Genomic DNA, 13,038 nt, shown 5'->3' on the forward strand with positions numbered 1-13,038 from the left:
TTTGTCTATAAATGATTGAAGTTTCTGAGTCGGTGAACGTTGCAGAAAACATACAATTTATTGCGACAACGTGGTAGGTTGTGAGTGCATTAATGTCTTTCAGAGTACCTAATCATAATAAATAAAATAATTATTTATGATAAAAAAGATTAAAAATTTCCATAATTATTTCTGACTAAAAATATACTACTTTACATTTATGTTATTGGAATTAGAGTACAGATTTTAATTATCTTAGAATACTAATAAAACAACATTTCATAGTAAATATCTTACTAATATTTGTACACATGAGTAGAGCTTCCTAAATATCATAGAATCAATGAAACTTTAATTAAAACTAATAGCAAATATATGTATATAAATGTACAAAGTTTTGTTAAAGATAATATTTCTGTTTTTACAGAAGTTAAGTCGCAAGCATATGTACTACATGAGTACTGACATGTTTGCACTTTGTTCATAACATATTCATAAAAAAATATTAATTGATTCATAAACATCATATAAAACACCTACTGAGTTAGTGCATCATTTTCCTTTACAGCCATCAGCTTACTGTGGCGCTACCTGTTCATTCACTCGTTCGCACGTAGTGGGGGCTCGGGCCTTCCGTATAACGTTATCAGTAGTTTCCGCACCCTCTCGCCAGCGCAGTTAGTTGCTAAACGCACCCGTTGTTGGTCACACGTCGATCGTTGACACATCTAGCTTCTTTAACTCCGCGTTAATCGTTGTCGTTTCAAATATAAATATTTAAATGTTGTATTATCAAATCCGACGCTGGCCGTTTAGAAATATATTTACTTTTAATATTTATTGAGTTAAAAACTATAGTGAAAGTGTTAAAAGGTACATCCGTTGAGCAATATTATATCGTAAATTGTAATTGCTTCGTCGAAGGTGCGTATCTAATAATTTTAAATAAATATCAATAAATTATTTTAATAATTTATACTTCAACATTTACTGAATAAACTTGTTAAGTAAATAATGACATTAATAATCTGCTGATATTTATTTTCAATGTACATTTATGGTTAATAAGCACTTATATGAGATGTAAAGTTACTTTGACTCTTAGGTCAAGTATGGTATGGTTGTCCTTGCTTCTAGCATGTTTTATTATTAATGTACAATATAATCACTTAACTTTAGATATCATTAACTATAGATATTTAATAAGTTCATTGTATTCATATTTTTCATTAACGTGTTCATATTTTTTACTAACAAAAACATTATCATTTTTAGCGTGCCACTGTCGGTTTCAACGTGAAGTTGACGTTCAAAATTATTTTGCCGTGGAACATTTTATAGATATTTTATCAATTATAAAAATTTATGTGCGTAGGTACTTACACGTAGAGTGTAGTCATTGCAATATTATGACTACACCCTAATAATACCTACGCATGTTTGAATCCTGCCCCGAATTTCAATAATAATGTAATACAGACCCTGCGCGTTGTATACTAGAGTCGAATTTTGAACGCATGCAGTTATCTGATAAGCTATCACTCTGATACAGACGTTCAAGCCCCGCCCGTCGCACGCTTCACATCATAGACCAGACAAAATGTTCGCTGTGATGCAGATCGACGAAGACCACACCAGGGATTTCAGGCGTAAGCTGCGCCCAAAATGCGAGTTCGTCTGCAAATACTGCCAGCGTCGATTCACGAAATCCTACAACCTGATGATCCACGAGCGCACCCACAAGAGCCCGGAACTGTCGTTCAGTTGCGAGGTGTGTGGGAAAAGCTTCAAGAGGCAGGATAACTTGCGCCAACACAGGTCAGTTCCATTTTCAAATTTTTCTTCATTTATTTTAAAGTGGTGTTCTGTTTTTAATTATTAGTTGTGTTCTTTATTTGAAACCTTTTTCAACCAACACAGGTTAGTTCGATGTTCAAATTATTCTCAATTTATTCTAACGTGGTGCTGTTTTTAATTAATCGGTGATGTTCCTTTTTTGAAAACCTTTTCAAAGTAGGCTTAATAAATAACATAATAAACTAGCTTAGATCAAAAGGAGATTTCATTTGAATTAAACGGTGAAATTGATATAGGTAATAAATTTAGATTAAAATGCTTAATATTTTATACGCTGAATATTCGAAAAAAGAAAAAAAATCATTAATCAAATTAGATATAATCTATGTAATATAATAAACTTGAAATAATGGTCGGTTAAATTGATTTAATTTAATAAACTGGACATTTTTTCTAAATATTAGAGATATTAAATATGAACCTATTTAACCTGAACAAATTATGATGTTAAATATGCGGAACCTTTCGACCTACATAGTTCGTGGTCACGCTAGTCAGGTGAGACAAGGCTGTGGCAAACCAGCTCGGTCGGAATTAGGGTCTAGTCGATCACGGGAGCAGTCACATGTCATACAACAGACACTATTATCTATTACTACCGTAATAGATACGTGTAACCAACTAACACGTCTGTAATTTCATTATAGGTTCTTATTTTCAGAACATTTATTTTTCAAATTTAGAACAAGAAAAAGAAGCAGACGTTCGATATTTAAATTTAAAGTTTTAAATCATTACAAAATAAAAACGTATTTATATTAATTTATTACACATTCTAAACCTGTAAATATAATATCTACCAGAACATTCCACAACGATGTAATGTGAACACAAAATCCTCATGGCATTGAGAGAATGAGCCGTAAACATCACAATGACACTAGCAATTAAAACCGGGACATATTTGTACTCTCTTATCGTATCATAAAACACTTTAAATCAGATAATAGAGCGTGTAAACAAACACCGAAGATTAATTATTACTGCTGTTTAAAAAAGATCCGTCTCATAATCATAATATAACTGTCAATATATTAGATATAATTATGAGTTCATTAAACTTCTTAAATCATGAAGGCGCGTTCACACGTCCGCGTGTCAGTCAAGATTGTCGACGGCATTCCAGCGGCGGTTGTCATCTGCAATTAACATACAATGTGGTGGTAGCGGCTTACCGCCGGGGTCGCGACCCTAACCAATGCAAATATCATCCGGGGCGACGCGGTAACACGTTTATGAAAGTGACACAAAACAAGATAGATGTAGGTGACACGCGCCTGAGAAACCGCAGTTGGGACATAATCGTATTTGTAGATGTTGAAATATTTTATCAAAGTTCAATCTAACGTTATTTATACTTAAGTATCATCATACTTATCACGCTTCATGTATAATTATCACATTTTTTTGTGGAACACCGCAAAAAAATCCCGACGTCAATCGTGGCAAAACCAGTTACTTTTATTACAAACTAAATTGCTGAATCGATTTTGATAAAACTTCTATGAGTCCATTCTAAAAGTATATCTTTTGAAATATTAATTTTTTTTCCAAATGTGTCTATTAATGACGGAGTTATAAGTGAACAACTAAAAAAAATACAATCGAATTGAGAACTTCCTCCTTTTTCGAAGTCGGTTGAAACGTCGGCTGTGTTTAACCCGTGTACACACGGATACAACAGTTCCGTGTGAATCTCCGTGGAATACGCGATCCCCATCCTGCTACCGCGAGATCGTCGATAGATCGCTCACGGTGCATGCGAGTCGTGAGCTCGTGACGAGCTCGTGTGTTAACGGTGCTTAATGGGCCCTAATGCTTCCGAAACTGTGCGAACGCGGACGGTAGCCCGCAAGAGTCTGGCACACGTGACTGGTGCGGTATAATTTGCAGTTTATGCACCGGCCGTACAAGGAACAACAATGTGCACTACGCTTTACCGTGCCAAGGAATTACGGCAATTTGTCAGTAGGACCATGTAGGTGATGGCCACCCTATTTTGGTTTACAACTCAGCGGTTACTCTACCCTCATATTTTCGCAAAGGTTACCTAGGAGTCTATAAACGTTTCCTGTGTCATAAATCCTCGCAATAATCCTTTATTATCGTGTCGGTATGTGTCGATAAAGAAATTGTAAAGGTAGGATCACTTACGTTGTACAGTTATATTAGTTTTAGTCGAATGTAAGTATGTAAGTATAAAACGATCAATCATAGTAGAGTAACAACTATATACTCGTATAAGATATTAGGTTATGAAAGGAGTTTATAATAATTTGTATGTATGTAATATTAGAAACTTTATATTCTGTAAAACAATATTAATAATACTAATCCCCAATACTAATAATTCCTTCTCCTCCTAGTATCCATTGACGTTATTGCGTGGAGGAATATTTCACACTGCGTTTGATAATACATTAGTGACGACCCTAAAGCATTTCTTCCCTAAGATTTAACGGTTGGTTTAAAATATGACATTACTATTAATCGTAAATAAGTTTATGTAATTAATTTTTAATTTTGTTTGTGTACATATTGTTAATCTTTATAATCTGTATCATTCTTTGAAGAAAACAATAAAGAGGTTTCATTCATTCATTCATACGATTTTCTGCCGATAAGTAGATAACTATTTTCATACAAAATATTGCGTGCGAAACGTTGACCCCTTGTTCGCAACGTGAACGCCAACGGCGGAGGGGTCCGCTACCGATCTCTTTACTAAATATACGGTTGTTTGATACCACTGTAATGAAAGACCTCTGACACGCATACGGAACTCATAATACGTACATAAACATATCCATTTATACTTATAAACAATTCTATTATGTACCTGCTAGTATGTTGCATGACCGAGCTCTGGGGTGAAAAGCCTGTATCTTTCTTCGTCCCAAAAACTATATATATATATACCTAATTTAATAATGATCACTTGGGTTGTTACGATGCTTAGAAGTATCTAACATTTTAACAGATTTAAAAAAGATTAAAAACATTGATGGGTGACGAGCCTACCATGAAATGTTTCTCGAAATTTCGGAACCGAACGAAACACAAATTGGATGTTAAAATTACATAACAGATAACGTTTAAAAATATTAAAAATATCAAAAATAGCGTTACTTTGGACTTTTACGGGACTAATTTCAGTATGAACGAAAATACGATGTTGTGTCCGAAAAAAGACACCCTGATTTGGTTCCAAATAAATAAACAGCAATTTCAGTTACGGTGGCAATAAAATAAATAGTAAAATTTTGGTTCAGAATTGATGACGATTACGCGTAATATGTAAACACAAAATACACAATCCAATTGAGAATGGAATTTTTGAAATTGCATAAAGAGCTAAAATGCTACCATTTTCCTTAATTAAGAATATAGCATTCTAGTTTTCGATGCCCTATTTAGTTAGCGTAGTGGGTTATCGGTGCATGCGCATCGAGTTTATCCGAACATCGATAGGTCGATCCATTCGCGCACCACGTGTGAATCGAGTTGACACGGTATCGATTATTTTCTATTCATTGGTTTTATTGTTGTGACATATTTTGCAAATTGTATAAAATAATTAAATGCCAATTAGTGAAGAGACAAGGGTCATTATAATTGTGTTATAGTTGTTATTGAATTTGAAATTGTTATATAAATTAATAATAATTTTATTTTGAACCTCCAAGTAATGATATAAAACTGAATGTTAGGTTTCGTTTGTACGCTTAAATATGAAAAATATTTCAGTATATGATGAGTGACAATGAGACGAGAAGATAAGATGAGCAAGAAACATTTTTGGTTATGATTGACCAATATTTTTGGTTTTGGTTGTATTTAAGAAAAAAGTAATTTAATGCAATGTATTCTTTACTCTACAATTTGAAACAAATAATGTACCTATAATTATACCTAAAAAAAATAAATGTACTTACCTACGAAACATCCCAAATTATTCAAGTCGTTAAAACAAGGATTTCGTTCCGATGTTACATTAAGATTTAAAGATTAAAGTAAATTGCTGTAAAGTCTAAAGGTTCTTAGGCGTATGTCGACAGCGATTGCACAGTTACTACACACAATTGTTCGCGGATCGCGTCGAGGTGCTGATCGCGGTTAATTAGGCGCCCCTTGAGAAATCTTCCTATTATATAGGTGGATATCCGCGCTATTGAGCAAAACAGGCGGTTTTGTTTTGTTGGCACTTTGGCAGCTGTTTAGATTAAAGCGCTTTCGACATAAATAGGCTGAAAAAATAAAATACACTAGAATTTTTTTTAATTTTCGGTAGTAAATATGGACGAAAGAGTAGGTACAGATTATATATAAATATTTCTTATATTTATAGCAGTATTAAGTAATCTGTTACAGTTAAACTTTGATAGATGCATAGTTATGTCATTTTTAAGCTTTTTAATTGTAATATTTTAGATTTCTAGATATTTTAGTACTATAAATTAAAATATCTGTTTTTGAATATTTACTTATTTAAATTTAATTCACTAATAAAATGTGATACAAAAAGCGGATGAATTAGCAATTTTCTAACAGTAAACTTTTAGGATATGCACAGACACTCGATTTGCTTTAAAATTTGTTAAAAACAAAATACTATCCTATTCTGGCTTACTATATAAAAGGAAGTATTATAATAATTTACCTATAATTCTATATAATAAATGGTACTACTTTAAAAAAAATATGTCTTTACATTCTACATCAGCCTATATATAGAAACAAAAGTGCTCTTTTCCCACACTCGCACATACAGGGTGTGCGCTCACGAACTAACCTAGTGTTGTATCGCGCGGAAGTGAAATAAATGCCATTCTGTCACCTACGGCCTTTACACTGCTGTCCCGCATCGAGATCTTGACACTTCGAGTTCACTATGAAAATAAAGAGTTGGTCTCTAGTGATGTGACAAAAAATATCGATTGTCACTTTTAATATCAACGTCACGAATCGTATTAAGTGAAAGTCATTTTAGCGCCTAAATAAAATAAAATTTTAAAGACAAAAGATGTAGACGATAACCGGTATAAGTAAGGTTGATAAGAGAGAGATAAAATTACATAAAAAAATGGCAAAATACATACAAAAATAACAATTTATTAGCGAAGTCTTTTCAGTTGTTCAGGTAATAAAAGTTGATAATAGAATAACCATTTTTAAACCATTTTTAATAAACATTAAATTGACGAATATATACAATATACATGGTACTATGAAAATTTAATTTAATAATACCTAATATTGGACTGGAATATTTATGATGAAATATTTGTATGAAAAAAACAAAGTGTTAATACTTTGTTTTTTACAATTAATACATACAGGTAATTCATATTTGTATTTATATTCCCAATATACATTCACAGTAAAGTGGAAGCATTAAACATGCCAATGCAAACAATTCTGAACAACTCTTACTGACTTATGTTTATAGTGTCTAAGAATAAAGTAATTAATTAGTTACTGTGTAAATTCCAAGAAAAAAAGGGTTGGTAGTGTCCGACCTTAATCTTTTTAGTGCGTTGTAAACTTCTATTATTGTAAAACAAAAAAAAAAAAAATCAATGGACATTTTTGTGTTCTTTTCTGAAAAATTAAAAATGTACTTCCATCGTTTTTAAAAATAGCACCGGCAGACTGAGTGTCGTCTTTTTCGTAGAAAAATAACAGTGACTTTTTTCTAAATGTTATCTTTCACCATTGTTGAGGTTTTCTATTGTTTATGGTAACGGTAATTTAAGAATAATGGTAACCATACACTAACTTTATTAAAATTACACATTCAAAATTTTGTTTTTGCACTGTATAACTATATCTTTTCGGCATGCGAGGTCGAGGAATTTCTAAAAAGAATCACCAACCACTGTGTATAATGTTGAGGTTTTACTATTTATATTGAACTATTTAACACTTGGAATACTTTCAAAAAGGTATATTTAAATAACACAAATACCTAAATAATATATTTCTAGATAGAGTGCTGAATGTTATAACCTTTTAAAAAACAGCCAATTATTGGCTAACATATAATTTTTTACATCGAATGTTGAAATATTCAGTTCATTGTCGAAGCGCACAAAAATGTAACAGTATAACATTGATAATAATAATAAATAAACAATAATGATTTATTTGACTGAAATCTTACCCAATTTTAATAGTACGCCATTTTGACAAAGGCTTGGCTGTTTTTATACAAACATTTGTACGGAGACACTCTATCTAGATACAGACTAGATCAAAGTATTGGAAGTGTAGATACATTTGTTTGAATGTAACAAAAGTACCATTTTGAAAGTAGAAATAATAAAAATACTAATAAAATGTTTTTCTTAATTGTTGTAGATGTAGTCAATGCTTGTGGCGGTGAAGGTGATGGAGTAAGCACGATCCTACTACAGCGGTCTCTCTTACATGATAGAGTAAGAATTCATTTTCTTTATTGCAAACACAGTATAGTACACTATATGAAAAAATAAATGTACTTAGTGTTAGTATTATAAAGTGTAGTGTAGAATCATTTTAGTACCCAGAGACCGCACAGAGTAAAAGATCAATGATCGTGTTGTATTATAAATACCCTGCAAGCATTAATGTAGAATTTTCTATTAACTTTTTTTTAAGAAAAGTAAAGTACACCGACATCAGCGTTAACAAAGTCAGTTTGGGCCAACATGGGAGGAAACCCTTTCGATTGGATAAAGATTCATCGAAATCGGTTCACAATTTATTCCTTTTTAATGTCGGTTAAAACATTTTTCTTTTTATTTTCCCCCTAATTATACTTTGTTTGTTACAGAGAAATACATTACAATCCAACAAAGGAGACCATGTACTTAAGATGGTAATATCCGCCATTTTCGAGATCATTGTGACGTCAGTCATCAATTTTAACAATTGGATGTTTTATACACAATTACATAACAGTATTCGTGCTTCATCATTAACACCGCCAGAATGGGATATTGCAATGTTTGATTTTATTGTTAGAATGTTGAATTCATAAGGTTGCAAAGTTAAATTCTAAAATCAAAATTGAAATTAAGTTTTTGTCTATGTTTTGTGATATTGGATGTTTTTTTTTTGGAAATTGGAATAGTAAGTCTTCTTGTATGTGGTTATGATGGTCATGAAAAATGTTTAAATATGGAATAATTAAACAAATTAAAAATAAATGGTATTTGTCTAAATTGCCAGAATTTTTATATTTATTGATAGATATGTTTATGATATATTTAAAAAAGAATAATAGCTAAATATTTGATGAATATATTTGCAGATTTTAGAAATATTTGTTTATTTATTCCATTAAATAGTGATTATAAAAGCTAAACATTCTGGTGATTTGTAAATAGTATTTATTAGGATAGTGATTGTAGCATTTAAACGGCTTAACTGCTTAGCTATATTTTAATGTAAAATAATATTTATATTATATTTAAAAATATTGTTATTACTATTAGCTTATGACACGTAGAACGTATACAGTTCTTAAAAAAAAACGAATGCGTTTATAGACACGAATGTTTTTTTAGAAATTAACAAATATGTTTTCAATAATTTTTATTTATTAATAATTATTTTACGACACATTCCATTTATTGCTTAAATTAATGTATATTTTCAGGGTTGTTCCTAATTTTTAGAGCTATGGGTAAGGCGGAGATTGTGGTATTATGAGTTTGAAAGATGCGTGCTTGACTTATTTCTACATTAATTATGTTAATATCGATGTTACTTTTTGTAACGCAACGAAATAAAATAACTTGTTTTTTGCAACAGAATTCGATGTATTCGCATACATATTTTATTTATTGTTCCAAATCACTAGAATTTATTTTTATGTTCGCATTTTGATTATAACAAAAATGCGCTACGATATTAACTTAATTACTCGTACTGAATGAATTGAAACATTGTTTTATGAAAGATTTATCTAATGCCTGATATTTTTGAAAATTTCTTTTGTTACTAACAAAAACGTATTAAATCTCCAAATTTCTGTAAGTATTACTGCTATAATTCCTAATAATTAGTCTTGAATTTTAATAACATATTTTTGTATAAGAGTTTCAAGTTACAATAAATAAATGCAAGACGTCAATTAGTTTCTACAATGCTTTGCCATATTTCGACGTTTCTGCGAAATAAATGGCAAGGTTTCTTGGTAATTAACATAACTGTCTTTATACACAATATATAAATGTTATATATGAACTGTCATATAAGACAACTAGTTACATTGCTTATATATTCGTGCTTTAATAATTTTATTTAATAAAACTTAATACATTGTAACACATTAAGCAATACAAATAAGAAAATATTTATTTATTTACTGTTTTTACGACCGTCAATGTGTTTTGGAAGAAATTGAAATTATAAATGTGTGAAATCCGTGTCCATTGCATTAATTTTTAATAAAACAAATATTCGTTATAAGCAAAATCCCTTATTTATTAAAACTAAAACCTACTACAAACCTATTTTAACTATAGAACTGTTTCGTCACTTTCGTTCAAGTTGGGAATGTAGACTAAAAGAAAGAGATGAAACAGTTCAATAGCTAAGATAGGTTAATGAGATGTTTGACGTTTTTATAAATAAGAGCGAAAGACTAAATCAAACAGTCGCCCTGGTTATTAATAACACGTTAATTGTCTTTTCTTTTTTGATAATTTCTATCAAAAATATGGTTGTAATGGACACGCCTTTACGTTCATATCGCGCTATCACTCGGTCACTCATATCGCACTGTTTACTTTCTCTTCTACATCACGGTCACGATTCGTCGTAACTCTCAAAGCACCTTTATACAATAAAATGAATCGTCAGTTTAAGAGAGTTCATTCCGAAATGTGGCGACATCTGTAAATTTTCAAAAGTAATTAAACAATTTTTCAATATTGTGATCTTATTGTGGTTATTTCTTCATATGTTTTTATAAAAAATACTATGACAACGAACTAAAATGTTACTTATGGAATATTATGCACATATATATTGTGAAGTTTTTATATACTTTTTTGTTATCAAAATCCAAATTTTTAGTGATAATATATGTATAATTGGCATCTTATTTCGCGAGTGGAATACTTAAATAAGCAAGTAGAAATATTGAAATTGCCATTTTTTTTTTAATTGATAGGATTAATTTTTACGTTGTCACACTTTGGATGAATACTCTTAATTTTCTGTGTTAGTTTAATGGTTACAATGTGTAAAGGTTAAGTTTTGATAAAAATAACGTCCCATGTGCCAATATAAGGGCAGAATTAAGATTCTGTCGTTAGCCATATAATTTTGATGTAGTTTTAGATGTATAATATAATATTTCGACTACGTTACATTATGTATGTATGTATTCCATTTCATTGTGTAGATCAATGGTAATAAATAATTGAACAATTATTATTTGTTATTGTTATTTATTCATTCGTTCAAATTTTGGCTTACCTTTTATTTTAATTGTTGGTAATGGAATGGTTACTGCGCAGACGGAATAACCATTCTATTCCATATCGGTACACACAAGCAGGGTACTACCTAATGATAAGTGAGGATGAAAGAAGGTTAGTTAGCCCATCGTGTCAAACTCATCAAAAAATAACCTCGATGGTTTACAGGTCCATGTAGAGTTCGACTTGATATTGCTAGAAACATAGACACTAGTCTCTATTACTGACGATTCCTTTGGTTTACCTTATCATAAAAACCCATTGACATGTCATTACTAGGCACAAAACTTTACAATAGGAAGAGAGTTTAGTCTAATATGTAGGCTAAACGACTTGGTATAGAAGTTTAATTAGAATTTTCCTACCGTTCTTCTTATGTATTGTACTTATTCCCTTAATTACTTCTTACAATACTTCGATGATTTTGTCAGGTTCAGAACAATGGGAATAGTCGACAGATGTCTCTGAGTACATCATTAGGGATTATAGTCGTGAGTATATTATATATTTAAAGAGGAATAATGACACGTTACATTCTTACTCTGTCACTGTAAGTGTCAACTTTATTGCCCAATAAAGTGTGCTATAAAATGTAGACTTAGAGCTATGTGCATTTTCTATCAACCAACCTTTGGAAAGCGTGGAGGTATTCGATGGATAATAGCTATTTAGTTTCGTGTTCTCTATATCCAATATAGGGTTATTATTATTGTGTGTTATTATTACTAGAAATTCTATATTTAATATCTCTAGGCACCTTATCGACTAAACGAATTAAGAAGTTTACAATTGATAGACTTATGAATTCAGTTATAAATCCATATATTTATTTATTTTAAACTTTAATGCACAGTAAAATTCTATGTGCATTTGGCGGACTTAACATCGAACGGTGTTTTCTGCCAGTCAACCATTGGGCAAACTGAGAAATACGTATAAAATATGTCTTTGGTTATAAGTCTATATACATAGTTTGGATTCGCAATCAATACTATTATTACAAATATGAAAGTAATTTTGTTTGTTAATTCTTGGCACTTTAATGGATGAACTGATCATCATAACATTTGGTGTACTTACTAAGTGGAATAGAAAAGGACATAGGCTACATTTTATCCCGATTAATAAACATATTTTAGCTACATAGTTAAAGTCACAGGTAAAACATATTTGTAAGTAAGAGTTGTAATATTAATTCAAATAGAGGCTACTAGATTCTAAATATTTGCTAACTCTGCAAGCTATGATTGTACGAGACATAAACAGATAAAAATATAATTCATTTAGATGAATCATAAACATTATACTTATTAAGAGGTTACCAAAGTTTATACAGGAACAAGTTTCGACCACTGAGTAACACGGAAGCTAGGGAAGCCCCACATATTATGAGTCATAATCGAGTTTCGTTGCGAAATATCGAGTCAGTAAGATTGATGGAGCGATACTATTAATAGAAATAGTACGTTGGTCTAATTAATCATCAAAGAATAGACCATTAAAACTCAGTTGCTGACAATAGGTTTAAAGTCTTTTAGTTACAAATTGCGTTTGCAACAAAGTCAAACAGTAAATCCATGTTAATGTTTTAAAATAATTTCAGTTTCTATCCACTAATATTGTACTCAAATTAATAAATATATAGGTATTTATGTACGTGATGGTTATACTAAAAAAATATAAAATATAAATTTCCACTATTTATGACTTACCTGGGGAACAAATCTTG

The 13,038-nt window shown here is 30.8% G+C and overlaps 1 protein-coding gene across 5 annotated transcripts in view; it reads left to right on the forward strand.

The window, feature by feature from the left end:
* The window catches only part of LOC113516141 (protein drumstick), a 32,200-nt gene extending 22,611 nt beyond the window's left edge, over nucleotides 1-9,589 (forward strand). For 3 of the 5 annotated variants that reach the window (XM_026900517.3, XM_026900516.3, XM_026900518.3), the window contains exons 2-3: nucleotides 1,532-1,797; nucleotides 8,651-9,589. In XM_026900517.3, coding sequence (XP_026756318.1) covers nucleotides 1,580-1,797; nucleotides 8,651-8,699 — 267 coding nt within the window. In that variant the 5' untranslated portion in view covers nucleotides 1,532-1,579 and the 3' untranslated portion in view covers nucleotides 8,700-9,589. Of the gene's footprint in view, nucleotides 1-643; nucleotides 904-1,531; nucleotides 1,798-8,196; nucleotides 8,274-8,650 lie in introns of those variants that run through there. The other 2 variants (XR_003402223.3, XM_031908841.2) reach the window with 2 other exon arrangements.
* Nucleotides 9,590-13,038: the final 3,449 nt, after the last annotated feature.

This window comes from Galleria mellonella, unplaced genomic scaffold (assembly GCF_026898425.1).
Source record: "Galleria mellonella isolate WM207_F2 unplaced genomic scaffold, CSIRO_AGI_GalMel_v1 utg718, whole genome shotgun sequence".
In the NCBI taxonomy this organism is placed as follows: domain Eukaryota; kingdom Metazoa; phylum Arthropoda; class Insecta; order Lepidoptera; family Pyralidae; genus Galleria; species Galleria mellonella.